Source organism: Trichosurus vulpecula, chromosome 5, assembly GCF_011100635.1.
Source record: "Trichosurus vulpecula isolate mTriVul1 chromosome 5, mTriVul1.pri, whole genome shotgun sequence".
Taxonomy (NCBI): Eukaryota; Metazoa; Chordata; class Mammalia; order Diprotodontia; family Phalangeridae; genus Trichosurus; species Trichosurus vulpecula.
The window spans coordinates 43091752-43110760 of record NC_050577.1 but is presented as its reverse complement, the minus strand read 5'-3'; the positions used below and the strand labels follow the sequence as shown (position 1 = coordinate 43110760).

At 42.2% G+C, this 19009-nt stretch overlaps 1 protein-coding gene across 1 annotated transcript in view; it reads left to right on the top strand.

Annotated features, from left to right (window-relative positions):
* Window positions 1–19009, top strand: part of SACM1L (SAC1 like phosphatidylinositide phosphatase) — a 51438-nt gene that overhangs the window by 26537 nt on the left and 5892 nt on the right. The window contains exons 7-19 of the mRNA XM_036759769.1: window positions 983–1016; window positions 2988–3089; window positions 5543–5628; window positions 6721–6807; window positions 7575–7643; window positions 7732–7811; window positions 14145–14243; window positions 15488–15626; window positions 16052–16121; window positions 16240–16312; window positions 16793–16886; window positions 16979–17071; window positions 18255–18312. Coding sequence (XP_036615664.1) covers window positions 983–1016; window positions 2988–3089; window positions 5543–5628; window positions 6721–6807; window positions 7575–7643; window positions 7732–7811; window positions 14145–14243; window positions 15488–15626; window positions 16052–16121; window positions 16240–16312; window positions 16793–16886; window positions 16979–17071; window positions 18255–18312 — 1084 coding nt within the window. The remainder of the gene's footprint in view (window positions 1–982; window positions 1017–2987; window positions 3090–5542; window positions 5629–6720; window positions 6808–7574; window positions 7644–7731; window positions 7812–14144; window positions 14244–15487; window positions 15627–16051; window positions 16122–16239; window positions 16313–16792; window positions 16887–16978; window positions 17072–18254; window positions 18313–19009) is intronic.

Sequence of the window (19009 nt, the reverse complement as noted above, 5' to 3'; positions counted from 1 at the left end):
ATGAATGGAAGGCTTGGGGGTGTGTGTGTATGTGTGTATTTTCCCTTTAAATATAATCAATCACTATGATAGTATATTTAACTTATTTGGATTTTATAGCATTAGTGAGAAAAAACCTCCTTTAGCTTTCCAGGTTTATTCTGTGAATAGTTAGCTTTTACTTTACTAAATCACAAGTAATCATCAACTTAAGGCACCAAGGACAACCACTTTGCTTGCTGAAAGCTCAGTATTTTCAGTCTAGAACCTTCTGAACCCAGTGATAGCCCTGGGTCTGGGTATTCTGGAACTGGGAAGATATTGGTATAGGAAGGACTAGAACATGGAGCCACCCTGTGCCCTCTTTTGTGTCAGCACTGACTTCGTGCCTTTGGTAACAGCTGGAGCATTTGCAGCCACAGCTGCCATATTCCCTTTAGTCCTGGGGGCTGCAGGCAGACAGCCATAAGATGTAGGTGCTGCAGGGGAGAGTGCTGGCAGAGTTAGGGTGGGGAGGCTGAGTTTCAAGAGAGGAACCTTTTATTAGATTGTGGTTATAGGTTAAATGGAGAAGAGAGTAGCGGTAGAAGATGTTCCTGCATCTTTCAGAGGACCCTACCTCACCTTTCTCACATTGACTCCAAAACCTTTCCCTCCGAGGAGATAGTGAATAGTGTCTGTCATTCCTCATCCTCACTCACATAAGCTCAGATGTAGACAAGGAGGCACAGTGGAGGGAGAGTGACACTGGCGTGCCAAAAAGACAAACCTAATTGCATAATTTATTTTTCTTATCCTTTATTGATAAAAGTGATTTGACCAGTAAATAGCATGTGGGAAGTGTTTTCTAATAATGTGCAGGGAAGGCAGGGGGAAGAAAGGGTAAGTATAAATATTGTACAGCTTTTCGGTCTCATTTGTGTGTTAAATCTCTATGTTGAAAATTGAGCTACTATATTATATTTTAAAAATATGACTAAAACATCTGTTTTTAAACTTTCAGGTCCATCGGTTTGCTCTCCCTGTCTTATTTGGCTGTATCCTTACACGATTGTGAGATTTTTAGCAATCTAGAGATTTTTATCCACATCATCCATTTAGAGAAAATATTACAAAATACCTGTTTTTCAGTATAATTATGTAGAATTGATATCACAAAGTGTTGCTGGTGGGGAAACATCAGCATGCAAAATTGGAGAATAGCGCACTCTGTAGACATAGATGGATCGGGTCTTATTTTGATCGCCCGTCAAAATTGTTGTGGGTATTTATAGAGAAGGATCTGGAGAAAGTGAAAAAAAGTTTTAGTTGAAGATATTTCCCCCAATTTCCTTAGAAAGAAACATCCGGAGTTGTCAAAAAAAAAAAATTGGCTCCCCCCCCCCCCCCCCCCCCCCGCCCCTTGGAACTTTTTTCCAGCCTGGCAGAGCATTATTATACTCATTTTATGAATGAGGACATTGAGGCCCAGAGAGTTTGTGACCCAGCAAGATCGCATGATTACTAAATGACTTGAATTGTTGTTATTGTTCATTTCTTTCAGTCCTGTCTAACTCTTTGTGACCCCATTTGGAGTTTTCTTGGCAAAGACACTAGAGTGATTTGCCATTTCCTTTTCCAGCTCATTTTACGGATGAGGAAACCGAGGCAAACAGGGTTAAGTGACTTGCTCAGGGTCACACAGCTAGTAAATGTCTGAGGCCAGATTTGAATTTGAGTTTGTGTTCATTCTCTTTCCCTCTCTCTCTCCCGCCCTCCTCCCCATATGTATATACATATAAATTTATTTACATATACATGTGTTTGTATACATGGGGATTATGCTTCATGTTTAATAGAGCAAACCTAGGTTAAATTCCTGTTTCCGCATAGCCTTGCCCAACTTAGAGCTTGCTCCATAAATTTTCATTTGCTTTGCTTTTTTTCTTATGTGCACACCAGCTGTTGTAGCCGATTTAATTTTGTCATGGAGTATGTGAATAGTGACCTAGTTGGTGTTGTCATGTTCAGTAGCTAGGTATGATGCTTACTATTTTTAGTTTCATATTGGATAATCCATTTTTTTCTTTTTAAAATTGCTTTCACATTTTCCTGAATGGATGTACTGGAGCTAATGAGCTGGCAGCTGGATTTTCAAAGTAGGGCTCTTTTCCTTGATGAATTTAATATTTTAGTCTCTTCTAGGGAACTAGAGAGGATATTAGGCAAGCTGATAGCAGGGAGAGCATTGCATCTTACAGCTGTGAACTCTTCCCCTCCTCAAGCCTTATCCCCCAAAGCAGATGATATATATAGTAGCCATTTCACACAGATAAGCTAAGATATAGGTAAGGAGGCTCAATTGGGGAAATGTGTTATTTTCTCTGAAGGTTTACCTAATTGCTGATTTTTCTTTTATTTGTAAATCAATAAAAAATTAAAAAAAAACCCAAACCTCAAAACACCACCTCCCCTAAATAGTATTTTGAAATAATTATTACATGAATTAGGGTAATATTTCCTTGTTTAGCTATAAATGCCTAAGCTGGGTTGTTTAATTTACTTTCATGCATAAAAACAAATAAACCACCAACAAACAAAAACCCTGTGATTTGATTGGTGGGGTAATTTACTCTGTGATGGCCAACCTCAGTTGATAAAGCTCTTCCAACTCCATGAAGCTGGCCACTGGATGTTAATTCCAGCTTGATGTCCTACCTGGAAGAACTTGAGTGTTGCTCACATGGCCTTGAAGAACCTGGGCCCACCACCCTGGGAGGAGACGTCACTGTAGGACTTGAGGTGAAGGGCAGGCCCACCAGATTCTTAAAAATAGGCATGCAATGTTTATCACAAAGAGGAAAGTAAAGAGTTATGACTATTTGTAAGGAAGGTCTCATGAAGATCTGCTTTTTTTTTTGTCCTTTCAGTTTTGAAAATAAGGTCCTGTGCTAACAACAAAATTTGAATGAAACCTGAACATGTTCATGTGTCATTTCTGTTTTGTGTTTTTCTTAATGCTTTTAAAGTCATCACTATGCACTCTTGTTCCATTAATGGAAAATATTTTGATTGGATTCTCATCTCAAGGAGGAGCTGTTTTCGAGCTGGCGTGCGCTATTATGTGAGAGGTAAGATTTGTCTCTCTGGCTCTTCCTAAAGTCACCGTCTACAGGGAGGAAACCATGATGGGGCTCTTGGGTTGTTTAGAGCTGACAAATTTAATTTTGCATGTTCAGCTTGTTTTCATTGTTATTAGGTAACTTCTCTAGTTATTTATCTTGTGCTTCAGGGTCATAGTTAGGTAGATTCTCTAATCGAAACCCATAAACATTTATTAAATGCCTACTATGTACTATTCACTGGGTGGGAAGCATTGTAGATACAATTAATAAAAAGATAGGCCCTGCTCTGCTTATAATCTAAAGGGGAAAACAACCCACCAAAGGAGGCGGGGAAAGCTGGCTGGGAGGGGAGGACCACCAGGGAGTATGGGGGCATCTTATCCCTTGGAAGTGAAACCAGGCAGGGCAGAGAGTGAAGGAGCTTAAGAGTCCAGGCATTGGGAGGAGGGGAGAGGAGGCCAAAGGGTGTGGTGTCAAGGCTGGAGTTGGCAACTAGGTGAAGAGGTTAGGGTTGACAAGCTTATCCTGAGAGGGGTGGCTTGTTCCCTGGAGCTGAAACCAGGCTGGGCAGCTGGTACAGGGTGGGGATCAGGGTTAAGGTTAGGTCCATACCTACATCTTCTGTGCTTCTGTGTAAGGCAGAAAGTTTTGTGGTGGGAAGTTTTTTGTCTTTGTATCTTGAGCATCTAGCTCAGTGCCAGATATGCAGCAGGTGCTTAATAAATGCTCACTTGTTTGATTATACTGCTGGCTTTAATGTTCAACTTTAGGCTTCTCTTCACTGTTAGAAGAGAAGGATTCTTGTGTTTTACTGTGAGCATGAAAGCAGGATCAAAACTAGAATTACCTTCCATGAATTCAGCCATTTACCAAAAAGGAATTGTGTTAGCCTTACATCATGACTTATGCTTTCCGTTACTAGTTGCTTTGGCCTTTGCCCTGTGGGAATATCTGGGTTTTTGTTAGCTGTTTCAAATTTGTGTCGTCCTGCTTGAAAGCTTGGTTGTATATAGTCTCTGCCTCAGTGCTTCAGTGTCCTGGAAGCTCACCCAGCTGGGCGTTCCCTCCAGAAATGCCAATCACAGCCATGACTTTTTGTCCTTATTAGGACATTACATGTATGGTGGTGTTTAAAATTCTAGCACCATTTGCCTTGTGTGTCATTAAAAAGAGCTCAAGAACATCAGGAGCCAGAAGGGGCTTTAGAGTACCTAGCCTATCGCCCACCCTCTTATTTGAAAGATGAGGTCATGGCTACCTAGGAAGGAAAAGGGACCTGCCCCCAAAGGTTCCATAATTAGTGAGTGGCAGGCCTGGGACCATGCTTACCAACTGGCATTGTTAATAAGTTTCCTTCACCAAAATATTCTGCCTTAAGTTAAATCACATGTTCTTGGCAGTAATACCAAAAAATTATTAAAAGTTGTCCTGACTTCTGACTTATGTCAGTAATTTAACACTCTTCTTGGACTCCCTTTTCATTACATTTAGTTTAGCATGGTTTACACCTAATGGTTTTTTAATTGTTTCAAACGTGTGTCTTCCCACCCTACATTTTTGCAATCTCATAAATTCCTTGACTATGACAGTGTCTTATCCAATCCAAGGTTAAATGTAGGAATAGTTTAAGTATGTATAATTCCTACTATAGTTACTTAGTAATATGGGATGGGGAGAACATTTCAAGCATAGGGGACAATGTAAACACAAGTGGAAAAATGGGCCATGTAGCAGGGTTGGTGAGAAGTCTAGTTTGTCTGGAGTGTAAAGTGCATGGAAGGAAGTAATTTGGGCTAAAATTGGAAAGGAAGGTGATAGCCAGGGATGGAGGACCTGGACCCATAGACTTAGGAGCCCTGAAGGGGTCTGAGCAGACAAGGGCCAGGTCTGAGTGAGGAGGAAGATGGATTGGAGGGGGTAGAGAACGAAAGGACAAGACCCATCTAGCCGCTGTGTCTGTACTCAAGTGTTGGTCATGGGAACAGAAGGGGTGAGGCAGGGGCCTGAGATTGAGTTGGGAGAGAGGGAGAAAAGAATCAGAGCAGTCATACATATAAGGTGTTGATGCATTAATGACTCCCTTGGCTTCCTTATTGTATGTTTTTTAAACCAGCCACTTATAAGTAACCAAGCTTGGCAGATCTGTCAAGACAGCCATATTCCAAATACCATGTTTCATTGTCCCTGTAAACCAAATGGCCAAAGACTTTGCCAGGCTGTCTGTTCTTGGTTCAGAAAATGTGGCCATTATGTTTGTACCTCTTTAAGACTTAGATGAAATGAGATTTTAGCTTAATTTCCTGTTCAAAATACTGTATTACCTATAATAAAACTGTATTTCCCAAAATCAGTTTTATAATGAATACTTTTCACTAATTCCGACTGATTCTCTCCCCAGTTACTTGAGTTAGCGTGGATCTGTGGCTATTTCCTAATTAACTCTGTTTTTTCTCATGCAGGAATAGATTCCGAAGGCCATGCTGCCAACTTTGTTGAAACAGAGCAAATCGTGCACTACAATGGGACCAAAGCTTCATTTGTCCAGGTGGGGACAAGACCGCTTTGCTTTGTCCTTGTGGCATGCATGACCCCTGTTTGGTTTAGTGTTGACTCATTGCTAAATAAAGTGCTGAAACAAGCCACCCCTACCTACTTTGTACTTTCCCTGTCGCTGAAATTGGAGCCCTCAGAGCAGAATGGGGCTGCAGGAACTTAGGAGAGAACAAACATTTCTATTATTTCATCTTGAGCCTTTTAAAACTGAAGTGACGGTGGGCAAATAGCTGAGAAGAGGAAGTGAAGTAAATTCACTTAACTTTGACTTTGTGTTTACCCTAGGTGACCCAGGAGGTCAGTCCACAAGTGGGCAGTGAGGCACTGGGTTTCATTTGTGACAAACACTTTGTCACCTTCCTAGGAACCCTAAATGCCTTGTTGCTTTAGAGCTGTGGTGAATAAGACTGGGCTTTCATGTAAGGATGCCTAAAACATGCATTTCATGGGCTGCCACTCTTCAGAGCATCTTGTATAGGTACAAGGCATAGCCTGTCCTCCCCTCCTTTTGAAGAAAGTAGTCTATTTTAGATTACAGAGGAAACAGGTAAAAGTATAACATAAGATCATACGTGGAGTAGAGATGAGGACTTATTAAAAAAGATACATCTGACGTCTTAGAACACAGTGTGTTTAATTTAGGAGTATCTCTGCTAGAATGCCTGTCATGTTTCTTAGGTGGTTTATTTGGCCAGGACAATGTTGAGGTAACTCTGGCATCAATATTGAATGAGAAAATCACCTTAGGATGTCAAGGATGCCAGTCACAACTCTGCCACAATTCAGTGGATGGTTTTAAAGAGTGTCTGTGGAAGACGCTTGTCCCCTGTGGTTAGGCTTATGACCAGCCTCTTTGCCTTAGACAGGCTGGCCGTTAGACCACAGGCATAGAGCCTGTCACAAGGCCATTACTCAAGGTCTCTGGTGGCCTCTCAAGGAGGACTTGCTGACTCAGCCTCTCTGTCTCATGGAAGGTAAGGGGAGGAAAGTGGTGGAGTAAATGGAGAGGAAAGAAAAGAGAAACAGATCCCCACCACCATCTCCCCCTCCTCTCCCATTTCTGTTTCTGTTTTTATTTTTTCAGACTAGAGGATCCATGCCCTTTTTCTGGTCCCAAAGACCAAACCTCAAGTATAAGCCAAAACCACAGATCAACCAAGTGGCCAATCAGGTAGGTGGCCTGCTCACTTATTGTCAGAAAATGGGAACCTCATGGCCGGGGTGGGGGGGAGTTCCCTTTGGCCTAGAGGGGAGGGTCTCTGTATCTCCTTAAAACCTGCGTGCAGCAGAAGGAAAGAAATGTAGAGTATGTGACTAGGCCCCAAATTCCCCTTCCCTATAATGACCACACAGACCTTAAGACAGCAAGCTTTTGCAGCAGAACTAGCATAGTGTCATGGGAAATAGCCCTGGTGACCTGAATTCTAGTCCTTACTTGGGGATGAGGAGTGTTACAGTGAACAAATGATTTATCTTGTTTGGACCGCAGTTTTCTCATCTGTTAGTTGGGAATAGGATCTGCCTGGCCACCGCATGGTTGTTGAGAAGAGCCAATGAAATAATCTGTGTATCAACAGCATGACGTTTCAAGGCACTGTGCCAACAAAGAGTTATCCATAAAGGATTCTAGTCTAGATTCCAGAGACTGTATGGAAGCTCAGAGCCCACCACTGTTTAGATTACTTAGTGCCCATTCAGGATTAGATGGAAGACAGGAATAATGTATAACACATCTCTTATTAACCATTATTAATTCTTAATGAAATGATTCTCTGGGCTTTTAGAAGATAAGCTTAATTGAGAATTAGAAGACAGGTCCTTAATTTAGTCAGTGTAATGTAAGCAGAAAATTCAGATACTCTTAAAAACTTAATAATTTCTGTAATGAATCTTACAACCAGGTAGTAAATTTGTTATTCTTTTCCTTTTTTCCTTCAGATGGATGGTTTTCAAAGGCATTTTGACTCACAGATAATTACTTATGGAAAACAAGTCATTATTAACCTGGTATGCATCTAGAAAATCTTGAAAAAAACCCAACATCTGCTTTTAAGCAAACTTGAAAGAAAGCTATTGGTGTTTAAATTCTTCACAGGTTAACCAGAAGGGCTCAGAGAAGCCACTTGAACAGACATTTGCAAAAATGGTAACCTCCTTGGGAAATGGAAACATCAGGTACGTGTAAATTGAGACTTGCCTTTGTTTTGTCCATTTGGTGCTTGTTTCTAAACAGATATTTGAAGGCACAACATACATTACTATTGATGCTGCTGTCATTTTTCATTTTTCATTTCTCATTTTATGCCTGTCTTGAATGGAAGAGCAAAGCTGATCTCTTTGAAGGTTTCAGATGTTTTCATTGACTGCCCGCCACCTTAGATTCTGTCAGTTAGACTAGGTTATGCTTACCAAGTTATAAAAGGCAGAGAGTTAAGAAGTACTTCTTCATCATCACCATCACCACCATCATCATGGATACAGGGAGAACACAGTTACAGAAATCACAGCTCCCATCCTTCATAATCAGGCTCTTGTGATAACTGCTCACATCTGGTGGCGAGGGGGCTTCCTCTCCTATTCCCTAATCACTGCATGTTGCTGAGGATGGTAATAGGCAGACCTGCCAATCAGGCAGTTGGGAGAAGGCCAGAGAGCCCACCCAGTTTGCACAGTCAGCACCTAAGAGTTTAACGTAGTCTGGTTTCCCTCGGTAGTTGGTCTCCTCTTTAGGTAAAGGCAAGATTCCTCTCTTGCAATACACCTGAAGCAGATAGGCTTTGTCTTTTTTGTAAGGTTTACATAGCAAAATCAGCTTATCTCTTATTAAGTCATATTTCCCTATGCTCTGTGTGGGCTATAAAAGTACAGGAGAGGGAGACACACACACATGCATACACGCATGCATGCATGCACACACACATTTAGGTGTGAGGCACAGTCATGTACCTGTCTGAGCTATGTGTTTGACTTGTGAAGGTCTTAGGAAAGGGATGAGCTTCATAACACTGATGCTTCTCCGCATAATTTCAAAATAGATACAGAAGCAAAGGAAGTCTGTTTTAAGCAAAAGTACAAAAAAAATGAGCTATTCCCCATCTTTCAGGTGATTTACTCTTTTCAGTTCAGTGAGTAGAAAGGATGATTATGTGACATTTATCAGTATACCCTTTCCTCCAAAAGGTTTTAGAACTGAGGATTCAGCTGATGTCTCTCTTTTATGTTGCTTCATTCAGGCCTTTTTAACATCCTGAAGCCACTCAGTAAAAACAGGTTTAGACACACAGAAAAACTTCTTTCTAGTTATCTGTGTTGATTTGTTATCTTTATAGCTTTATCCAAGATTTCATGGAGAGCACCCTAGTTTATTTCTCGTTTTCATCAAAATTTAGCTCCTGGTTAGAGAAGGTTGATTGAACTTTGATATATCAGCAGAAGCCTTCCTTTAACTCAGAGTGCTTTTAGAGGGCCAAAGAATCATAACTATCCGTGATTTGGGGCTCTTTGGCATTGGTCTACACATCAGCACCCAGCTAGCACAGTTTGCCGGTTTAGTGCCTCCGGCTTGTCTCTCTGGGCCACGCCATTCTCTTTCTTTCCCGGGCAGACAAAGCAGTCTCCGTGGTACTCAGGACAGTGGGAAGGGGCCGAGCGCTGTGCTGGTTGCCCACGGCCAGAACCAGGCTGCTTGCAAAGGCAGAAAACACTGGGGGGAGGCCGGCATGTTTGGGGAGAGCAGTGGGTTTGCAGGGTCTGCCCAGACTTGAGAGCAGCTTGGGGCTCATTGAGGACTGCAGCTCTTCCTTTGGGAGCCATGGCAGCTCCTCAAGGCCTCATGGTTTGCCCACAAGGAGGGTCTGGTGCTTTTGGTCCCCAGGGGGCTCCACCTCTTGTGCCAGAGACCACTTTAATAGCCTGGGTGAGTCTATGGGCCCTTTCTCAGAATAATGTTTTAAATAGAGGCAGCTCAGTGGATAGAGCTGGGCCTGGAGTCAAGAAGACCAGAGTCCAAGTCCAGCCCCAGATAATTGCTGGCTGTGTGACCCCGGGCAAGTCACATAACCTGCCCCCCTCAGTTTCCTCATCTGTAAAATGGGGATTAGAACAGCACCTCCCTCCGAAGATGAAATGAGATGATAATTGTAACGGGCTCATTGCCTGTCACATGGTAAGTGCTTCATAAGTGCTTGTTCCTCCCCCCAAGTGATTGAAGGGATTTGGAATGTGCGCTCACTGCCAGCTGGGACAGCCTCAGAGATGAGCCACAAGACCCTGGAATTTGCCTGCCCAGGTCTAGGCGTCTCAGAGGGTTCCTCCCCCTGTGCATTGCACATAGTAAATGTTTGAGGGAATGGTTGGTCCCCAGAGGCAGAGCCTCAGCTTTCCGTGACCTCTGACATAGTCACGTGTGCACAAGAGCATAGGCAAGAAGAAAAGTCACGTTTTTCTGATTCTATTAAATTAATATGCTTATTTCTAACAGAAAGTTAATATATCTGCTCAAGGCCAAAATGGCTTTCAGGTATGGTGGTTTATTTAGTTTGATAAACAAACATTTCTGAACACCCTCTGTGGGCCAGGCACTGAGGCTACCAAAACAACCAAAAAAAACCCTGCCCTTAAGTAGTTTACATTCTCCTGGGACAAGACCTTTTGGCAAATAAGGACATAGAAACGTATGCTGAGTGAATACAAAGTCCTTCCAGGGGACTGATCAAAGAAGGCTGGTTGAACTTTGACAATTCAGGAGAAGCCTTCCTTAATTAAGGCTTTGTTTCAAGAGGGCCACAGAATCAGAATTGCCCATTACTGGAGGTTCTTAGACATGGGACTACATGTCAGTTCACCACCAGATCAGTTTTGGGGGGGCTTAGGGGTTATGGGGGGCCCCAAGGATGGATGAAGTGGGAGAAGAGAAGAATTGGGTTGAGTTGCCCATTTTAAATGGTGCTGAGGAAGCATTTGCTGTGAAGAAGTAAGTTTTTGTAGTTAAAAGAAATGTCTTCCTGTATTTCCTTCCACATAGCTTCAGGAAGAGGGAAAAGAGGGGCACCTTCGTTAGCCTGCAAACACTGAAATAGAGACTTGACCTCCTCCTTAAGGGCCCTGTAAGTATAGGCTGGCACCTGAGGAAGCTTGTGCTTGTCAGTAAGGAAGCTCTGAGCCAGGGACTGAGGATAGCAGTTCAGAAATGAGAGTTTCTCAAGGGGTTTGTGTTACGGTGGGAGGAGACAACATGTTCCCATTTAAATTCAGAATCTATATAAGATAAATAGGAGACTCAGCACTAGGGCAGTCAGGAAAGGCTTCTTGGAGAGAGGGGGCCCTTGACCTTGAGTTCCCTGGGGCTGAGGGGGAGAGGGAAAGCCCTCCAGGCATAGGGTGGAGGTGGGGGCGGGGGGGGGGGGCAGCCTGTGCACAGGCACAGACCAGGGAAGTTGGGTACTTAGAGAAGTAAGCAGGCCAGCTTGTCTAGAACAATGGGTCACTCAGCTTGGAAAGCCAGGCTGGAGCCAGGCTGAGGGACTTCTAATGCCACATAGGACTTTGTGTTTTATCAGAGGCAAATGGAGAATCTGAACATTCTAGAGTAGGGGAGGGTGAGTAAAGCCTGGAGGCAGAGGGATGAAATGGGGACTATTGTGATTATGAGGGGACAAGTGATAAGAATCTGAACTAGGGTAGTTGTGCATGGCAGGGGACACATGTGGGAAACGGCAGCTAATCCCTGTATATGGTAGGTAAGGGGGTGAAAAGGCAAAGATGACTCTGAGATTGCAAAACTAGGAGACTTGAAGAATTTTGGCAGAAATAGGGAGCTTAGGAGGATAGTGAGTTTAGAGGGAAAAGATCATGTGCTGTATGTGGACATGCTCCTTCCCTGGAGGAGGCACATGCAGGACTGGATGGTGGGCTGGAGACCAGGAGAAAGGGAGCTTCAGAGATGGAGGTGGGGCTTATTAGCAGAGAAGAGAATGGAAGCCATGGGGTTCCATGACGAGACCACAGGAAGACTGGGTAGAGAGGAAAGAGTAGAGGGACCAAGAGAGCCATGAAATACGCCCACACATGAAGGTGGGGTATGAGCAGAGGAGGCCAAGAAGGCCAACTGACATAGAGAGGAACAGAACCATGACAAAGCAGTGTCACAAAAACCCAGGGAGGAGAGGGCATCCAGAAAAAGAGCAGGGAGGAGAGGACATCCAGAAAAAGAACAGGGAGGAGAGGGCATCCAGAAAAAGAGCAGGGAGCAGAGGGCATCCAGAAAAAGAGCAGGGAGGAGAGGACATCCAGAAAAAGAGGGGAGGAGAGGGCATCCAGAAAAAGAGCAGGGAGCAGAGGGCATCCAGAAAAAGAGCAGGGAGCAGAGGGCATCCAGAAAAAGAGCAGGGAGCAGAGGGCATCCAGAAAAGGAGGGTGGGGAGCAGTGTCCAGCACCACCCTCAAATCAGGAAGGCTGAGAACAGATCATTGGATTTAGCATGACCTTGGGGAGAGTCATTGTGCTTGAGTGATGGGATTGGAAGCTAGAATGCCTGAGCATCAGAGTGGGAAGTAAGAACATGAAGACAAGAAATTCAAATTCATTTTAGTTACACACCTTAGACTTTTCTAGTGAAGCAATAGAAGGTCAGCAGGTACCTTCTGGACCATTTAAAAACATGCGTAGGTAATTGTGACTGACACAGGTATGGTTCGCCTTGAAGGGATTCACTAGAACTGTGAAAGCTGTTGTACAAGACAGTTGTCTGAGGGTCAAGTCAAGGTGACTGTTGTTGAAGCAGAGCACGGGGGAGTTATCTTCCTCAGAATCAGGTGCCGCCTTCTGTTTCAAGCCTTCCTTAAACCATCCCGTGCAGTTGTTAGGGGGCTCTCTCTTCAAGTGACTTTGTGTGATATTCATTATACTTGGGTCATTGCACTTCTATCCCTAGAGCCTGGCATATTTAATAAGCATTTAATGAATGTTTGTTTACTTGCACAATATCTATAATAAATTTCCAGAGGCAGCATGTGCACATATAGGGAATGTGGTGAATCTGCCTAAGTCATGCCTGCTGTTGAAAGTAGTTGTTGCTAGAAGGTGATCTTGCTCAATTGGTGGCACAGTCCAAATATATCTTCTTTTGCAGTAAATGAGATAAATTTGAAACAGAAATAACTTTTCCTTCAAGAAAGTAAGGTCTTTGTTTCTAAATATACATTTCTAAGTTATATAATTAGTTATTTGAAAATAAAACTATTTTGAGTAGGAATGAAACGAATATCTAGTCTCACTTAGGAGCTAGTTAATGATCTAAATACTTACCTGGACAGATTTAAACCCTCTTCTAGACAGAAGCCTTCTTATTTTCTTGTGCTTCCGACTTCACTTCCTGTAGACATAGACTTTTAGAGCTACAAACAGCCTGGGAGATTATCCCCTCATTTTAGTGGTGGAAATTAGGAGCATCAGGCTTGTCTTTGAAGTTCTCATCAGCCTCTATACACATATCAACATCTCAGTTAAATCAATTCTAAACTAATTTCTAAAAAAGTCATTTATGCTGTAGACATTCAGGAAGGTGGCAGGACCCTGTCATCGTCTCATTCTGGAAACAAAAGCCGTCTTTTTATCTCCAATGCAAGGTCTTCTAGAAAAGAACCTAGGAAGGAAGAACAAGGGCCTTCCTTGCATTTGCCTGTCTCCCAATGTGGTTTAATTCCCTGTCAGAGAGAACTGGACCCAGGTTGACTGCCCTGAGGCTCTGTGTCCCTGCATGCCTGCTGCCCTTCTCCTCTGGGACCCTCAGCTCCTTAAAGAGCCTTTTGGGCACAGACAGGCAGCTCTTACCAACACTTTTAGCTCCTATTCACGAATTAAAACTTGCCAACATTGTTATCAGATTTGATTTTTGTAAATAGAATTCTACATATTAAAAATTCTATGACAATCCTATTTTCTCTTACAACATATATTTCTGAAACTTTTGAACCTTTGATCAGTCTGTTTAATCTGATTTTAACCTCCTGAGAAGAGGAGCCACCTTTCTGCACTCCCCATAGCACCTTGCATGATACTTGTTGGATTGAACTCAATCTCATTTGTTGTGGGATTTTAATCAATCTCTTTTTTCAGATGTCCTGGTGGGAAAGAGAACCAGCTGCTGTCAATGCCTGTGGAGTAGTTGAGAGACTTTCTTTCCCATAGGCATGGGCCTCCCCACTGTGCTTAGCCCTGCACATCTGGAGGCCTCAGGCCCAGAGGTTTCGCTTGAGCCTTCTGCTGTCGGTTCTCCAGAACATCACCTCACCCGGGTCTTCTACCTCTGTTTGCCTTACGTATACACAAGGAAAGGGGGAACATGCATCCCCATCATGGGCACGAGGTTCTTTTTCCCCAGGGGTGAATGGAAGGCTAGGAGGACAGTCCCTTTACTCTTCTTTTCCCCAGGAAATATGCGTTCTGCCATAGAAGGGCTAATAAGAGAGGTTTTGTTTATTTTCTGAATACCTTCGTCTTTCGCATAGATACGTTGCATTTGACTTCCACAAGGAGTGTAGTAAAATGAGGTGGGATCGTTTGCACATTTTGCTGGACCAAGTAGCTGATCTTCAAGATGAATTTGGGTAAGCTGCTGTTGCCTTGCTGTAGTGACGTACCCAGGGCCTAACTCCCCGTTAGCAGTTGGCTGGCAGACTTTCCAAAGTTAGTTACCCAACTAGGATGTCAGATTATGGATGAGGGCGGTGCCACACAGTGTGATGGAGATGGTGTTGAGTTTGCTGGGATCTTATTCCATTACTGCCACATTACCTAGTTGACCTTAAGTTTCCTTATCTGTAGAATGGGAATAACACATGCAATGCCTACCACCCAGGGTTGTGGCAATATTCAACTTAGAAACGTTAAATAGAACATTTTGCAAACTGTATAAATGTCAATTTATGATTTCCTATGCACATATCAGCTCGGTGGCACCATAGTGCATAGAGCTCTGGGCCTGATGTCAGGAAGATTCATCTTCATGAGTTCAAGTGTGACCTCAGACACTTAGTAGTTGTGTGACCCTGGGCAAGTCACTTAACCCTGTTTGCCTCAGTTTTCTCATCTGTAAAATGAGCTAGAGAAGGAAATGGCAAGCCACTCCAGTATCTTTCCCAAGAAAATCCCAAATGGGGTCCTGAAGAGTCAGAAATGACTGAAAACGACTCAATAAAAACACGTCATGTTTTTAAACCATCTAGAAGAAGCCATCTGTTGGTCTTTCCATAACTATTAGATAATTAGAAGATGTGTAACTAAAATATACCCTTTTGTTTTACTTGCATAGTGTGTTTAGGTGAATAGTTGCAAAAAAATGTGGACACTTCAGATGATTTTTACATGTGAAGCTACCATTTAAAATTACTTAAATCTAATTTCCTTTTAGACAATTTAACTTTTTAAAACTGGTGCTTGAGTGGCATTTCCATTTTCTGGTGCTTATATGGCATTACTTTCTTAGTGAAGTAGGTAGTGCAGGCATCCACATAGATCAATATGGGAGGCACCACACACAATCACGACTTTTAAAATTTTGAATTCTTATTACATCTGTCATGAAATGGGACGCAGTGCCTCTTTTGTGTTTGGGTTCCTACCTCACTGCTACCACAAATTAGTGAAGGCTTCCTCATCAGAGACCACACCCCTTCTTACTGCTTCCTTTTTTTCCATGGGAACACCCCCTCTCTCTACTACAAGATCCATTTTAGCCTAGCCTACTTGGACAACTGAACTTTTCTGAAATATTAGGGAATGTCAGAAGGCAAACTGTATCTATACAAGATAATTGTCCAGCCATAGAGATGCTTATACACAAATGTTTTAGTTATTTTCTAGTGGACGCTAATGGCAAAGTGGTGACAAATCAGGATGGAATATTCCGTAGCAATTGTATGGACTGTCTGGACAGGACCAATGTGATCCAGAGCCTGCTGGCCCGCCGCTCTCTGCAAGCTCAGCTCCAGGTAGGGCTTCTCCAAGTGGTGATGCCTGACTGCAGAGGCCTGTTCTTGAAGAAGTAAGCCTCGGTCTTCTGTTGAACCTTGGAGAAGTGATCAAACAGAGCCTGACTTTCCAAGTTGCACCAGCATTTATCATGAATGCACATTAAATATATTTCACATTGGTTTCATGACCAAGTAAATCATAAGTAGTAACTTTAGTTATTCTAGTCTGACCATCTAGTGAGTAGTAAAGGAAGGTATTTGGGGGAGAAGGTGGTGCACTCCTAGAGGCATGGTCATACTGTATCACACTTATGTTCATTTTTCCTCTTACCCGGAGAGAGAGAGAAACAGAGAGAGTGTGTGTTATTTTGTTGAGACAATAAATATCTGCACTTTTTCTCCTTAAAATCCCATCTTCCATGTTTTGCTTGTATGGAATCTAGAGAATCGGTGTTCTGCATGTAGGACAGAGGATTGAAGAACAAGCTGAATTTGAAAAAATTTACAAAAATGGTAGGTAGCCCCTTTGACAGAAGTGAAAGTTGTTTACTTTGAAATATAGTCCCTTTGGTAGGTAGGAATTTCACTTGTCACTTGAACTTGTCTTTTCCTTTTCTTTTTTTGTTCACAGCATGGGCTGATAATGCAAATGCTTGTGCCAAACAATATGCCGGAACTGGTGCCTTGAAGACTGATTTTACCAGGCAAGTCACACTAAAGACAACTCTGGTCCTATAAGGTCACCTACTTGCTGCGTTTTAGGATCTCCTTTGAACAAAGTAACTTTCCACATCAGAATCTTATCGAAAAACAACTTCACATGGAGAATTGTCTTCATAGGCTGAGCTAAGAAATCATTGATTTTATTTTGAACTTATGTTATTTTGATTTTCAATTTTTTTGTGTTATTTATGGCAACATGGAGTGTCCAAGTCCTACTTATTCCTTTACTCGTGACTTAGCTAGATCCCCATCTGCCAGTAGGTTGGATGTAGGGGCCTGAATGTTTCTCTCACTTTGAGTAGTGGGGTGTGTGTGTGTGTACACATATAAATTCTTTATAAACTAAATTATGGCAGTGTTGCTCACTTGGCTTATTGCATATCTTTCTCCTTTCTACTTTTATGAAACTATATAATGTTACATGTTAAAAACATAATCCTCAAATCACTTTTCTTACATAGAACTGGGAAGAGAACTCAGTGGGGGCTGGTACTGGATGGCTGGAACTCACTTGTGCGCTACTACAAAAACAACTTTTCAGATGGCTTTCGACAGGTAAGGAGGGCTTTGAAGAGCGATCTAGATGGCCACAGGATGATGGGGTTGTTTTGGGCATGTTTATGAGTTAATCTACGTCTCTCTTCTAGGACTCCATAGACTTATTTCTTGGAAACTATGCAGTGGATGAAGTAGAGCATAATAATCCACTACGTATACAGAAGGATTGGAAATTCTTGGCTGTAAGGAAATTAACATTTTTCTTTTGGAAATTGTCTTTATTTTTCCGTTTCTTATGTAACTCCTACTCTGCTAAGGTACTGCCAAAACTTTTTGATTTCAAAACATCTTTTGCACTAAAAAGAATTCGTATATAAATTTCCCTTCATGGGATTATACAAACCCTTTATTATGTCTTCATTCTTTTTTCTTGCCCTCTTATACACTTTTTGTTATGGTATAAAGATGTGCATGCTTAAAGGAATTTTGTGTTGGCTTCTTATTTTTGGTGGCAGCCAGCAGCAGAGACTGATTTGGTCAAAAGGCCACACTTAAGGATCTAGAAGGCCACAGGTCCACAAGTTTCTACCCCTGGAGTGGCCACCCTCCCCACGGGTATATGCATTCTAATAGAGAACTCTTAAGACTCAAAAACCAAACCCAAAGGAAAGGAGGATATTGTGACAGTAGAATTTCAGTTTTCTGAATTTAGAGCAGCAAGACAAATATTTTGGAGTGGTGGGCCTTTCTTGTTGTCCCTCATGTTATTCTCCACTTAGCCATCTCCTCACATAGCCAGGCCTGTGTGTCTGTGTGTGTAGGAGTCTGAATCCCTCTAGATTTGCTATCAGTCGCTTTAGACAGAGCTTAACCAGTAGGAAGGGAGTGTCCAATCCTGGAGGCTGAGACAAATCATTTTATGGTAAATGTGGCCTTTTCTATCATTTTATGGACAGAGGACTTGGTGGAAACCATTTTTTAAAAATCTTATTACTTGGAATGATGTAGTGGAGAGGACACTAGGTTAGGAGCCAGGAGACTTGGGTTTTAGTCCCAATTTTGCCTTTAAGGCATTTCAACCTCTCTGGGTCTCTGTTACTTTATCTGTAACATGAGAGTAATATATGAGAAGACTTGTTTTTTCCAGCATTAAAATCCTATGATTCTTTGACTTAGGAGACCAGGACGGAACTCCTCAAATTCGAGTTCTTAACAAAACCAAAAAACCTTGGGAGCCAAGATTACATGTCCCATTGATAGAAGGCTTTTTAAAAAATGAGTCATTAATTTACTGATTTCAGACTTAACAAGGCTGAGTTCTCTTGTGGGAGGAGGGGAGGAAATGTGGGGCACAGCGTAAAATGTGTGTAGTTGACTTCACACCAGATAGGTAGAATTCTTAAATGGTTGTATTTTTTTCCCCAGTTGCCTATTATCATGGTGGTTGCCTTTTCAATGTGCATTATCTGTTTGCTTATGGCTGGTAAGTCCATTCTTATTCCATCCTTAAATCTTTAAGTCATTACATTACCATATGTGCATATACATATACATATATGTACATATTTTGCTGCATCTTAACAAGACTTAAATCTATTCTAACTTTGACTCAGTTTAATAAGGCCTAATCAATTTGCTCTTTAGCTGTAGTAATAGAAAAGAGATTCAACTCCCCAAAGAAGCGATGTCACAGATCCATTTTTGATTATGGCTGATATGGTGCTAGCAATTCACCATTTTATTGGTAGAGTTAAGTGGAAAAACTGCCCTTTTAGTTAAGTCAGCATCTAAGAGAAGAATAGGGGACCTATTTTTATATTTATGATTGAGCGACCTATATTTTTTGACATATTAAGTGCCTACCGTGTGCCAGACACTATGCTAAACCCTGGGGATATAAAGGAAGGCAAAGGAATGTCCCTGTGTTGCAGCAATTCGTCTAGCAGCTGCTGTGGGGGTGAAAGACCAACACAAGCCCAACAAGGATGCTGCCAGCACAGGTTCTTTGATCTGCTTTACTAAGGAAAGTAGCATTAGAAGGTTAGCAACAACATACAAATATCATTCACTTCAGGGGAAAAAGGGTGAACTTCAGAGCAAATACAAACAAACCACAAAAATACATTATAAACAGACCAAATACAATTCATAGTTAGCAAGAAGGCATCAATATCTGGGTT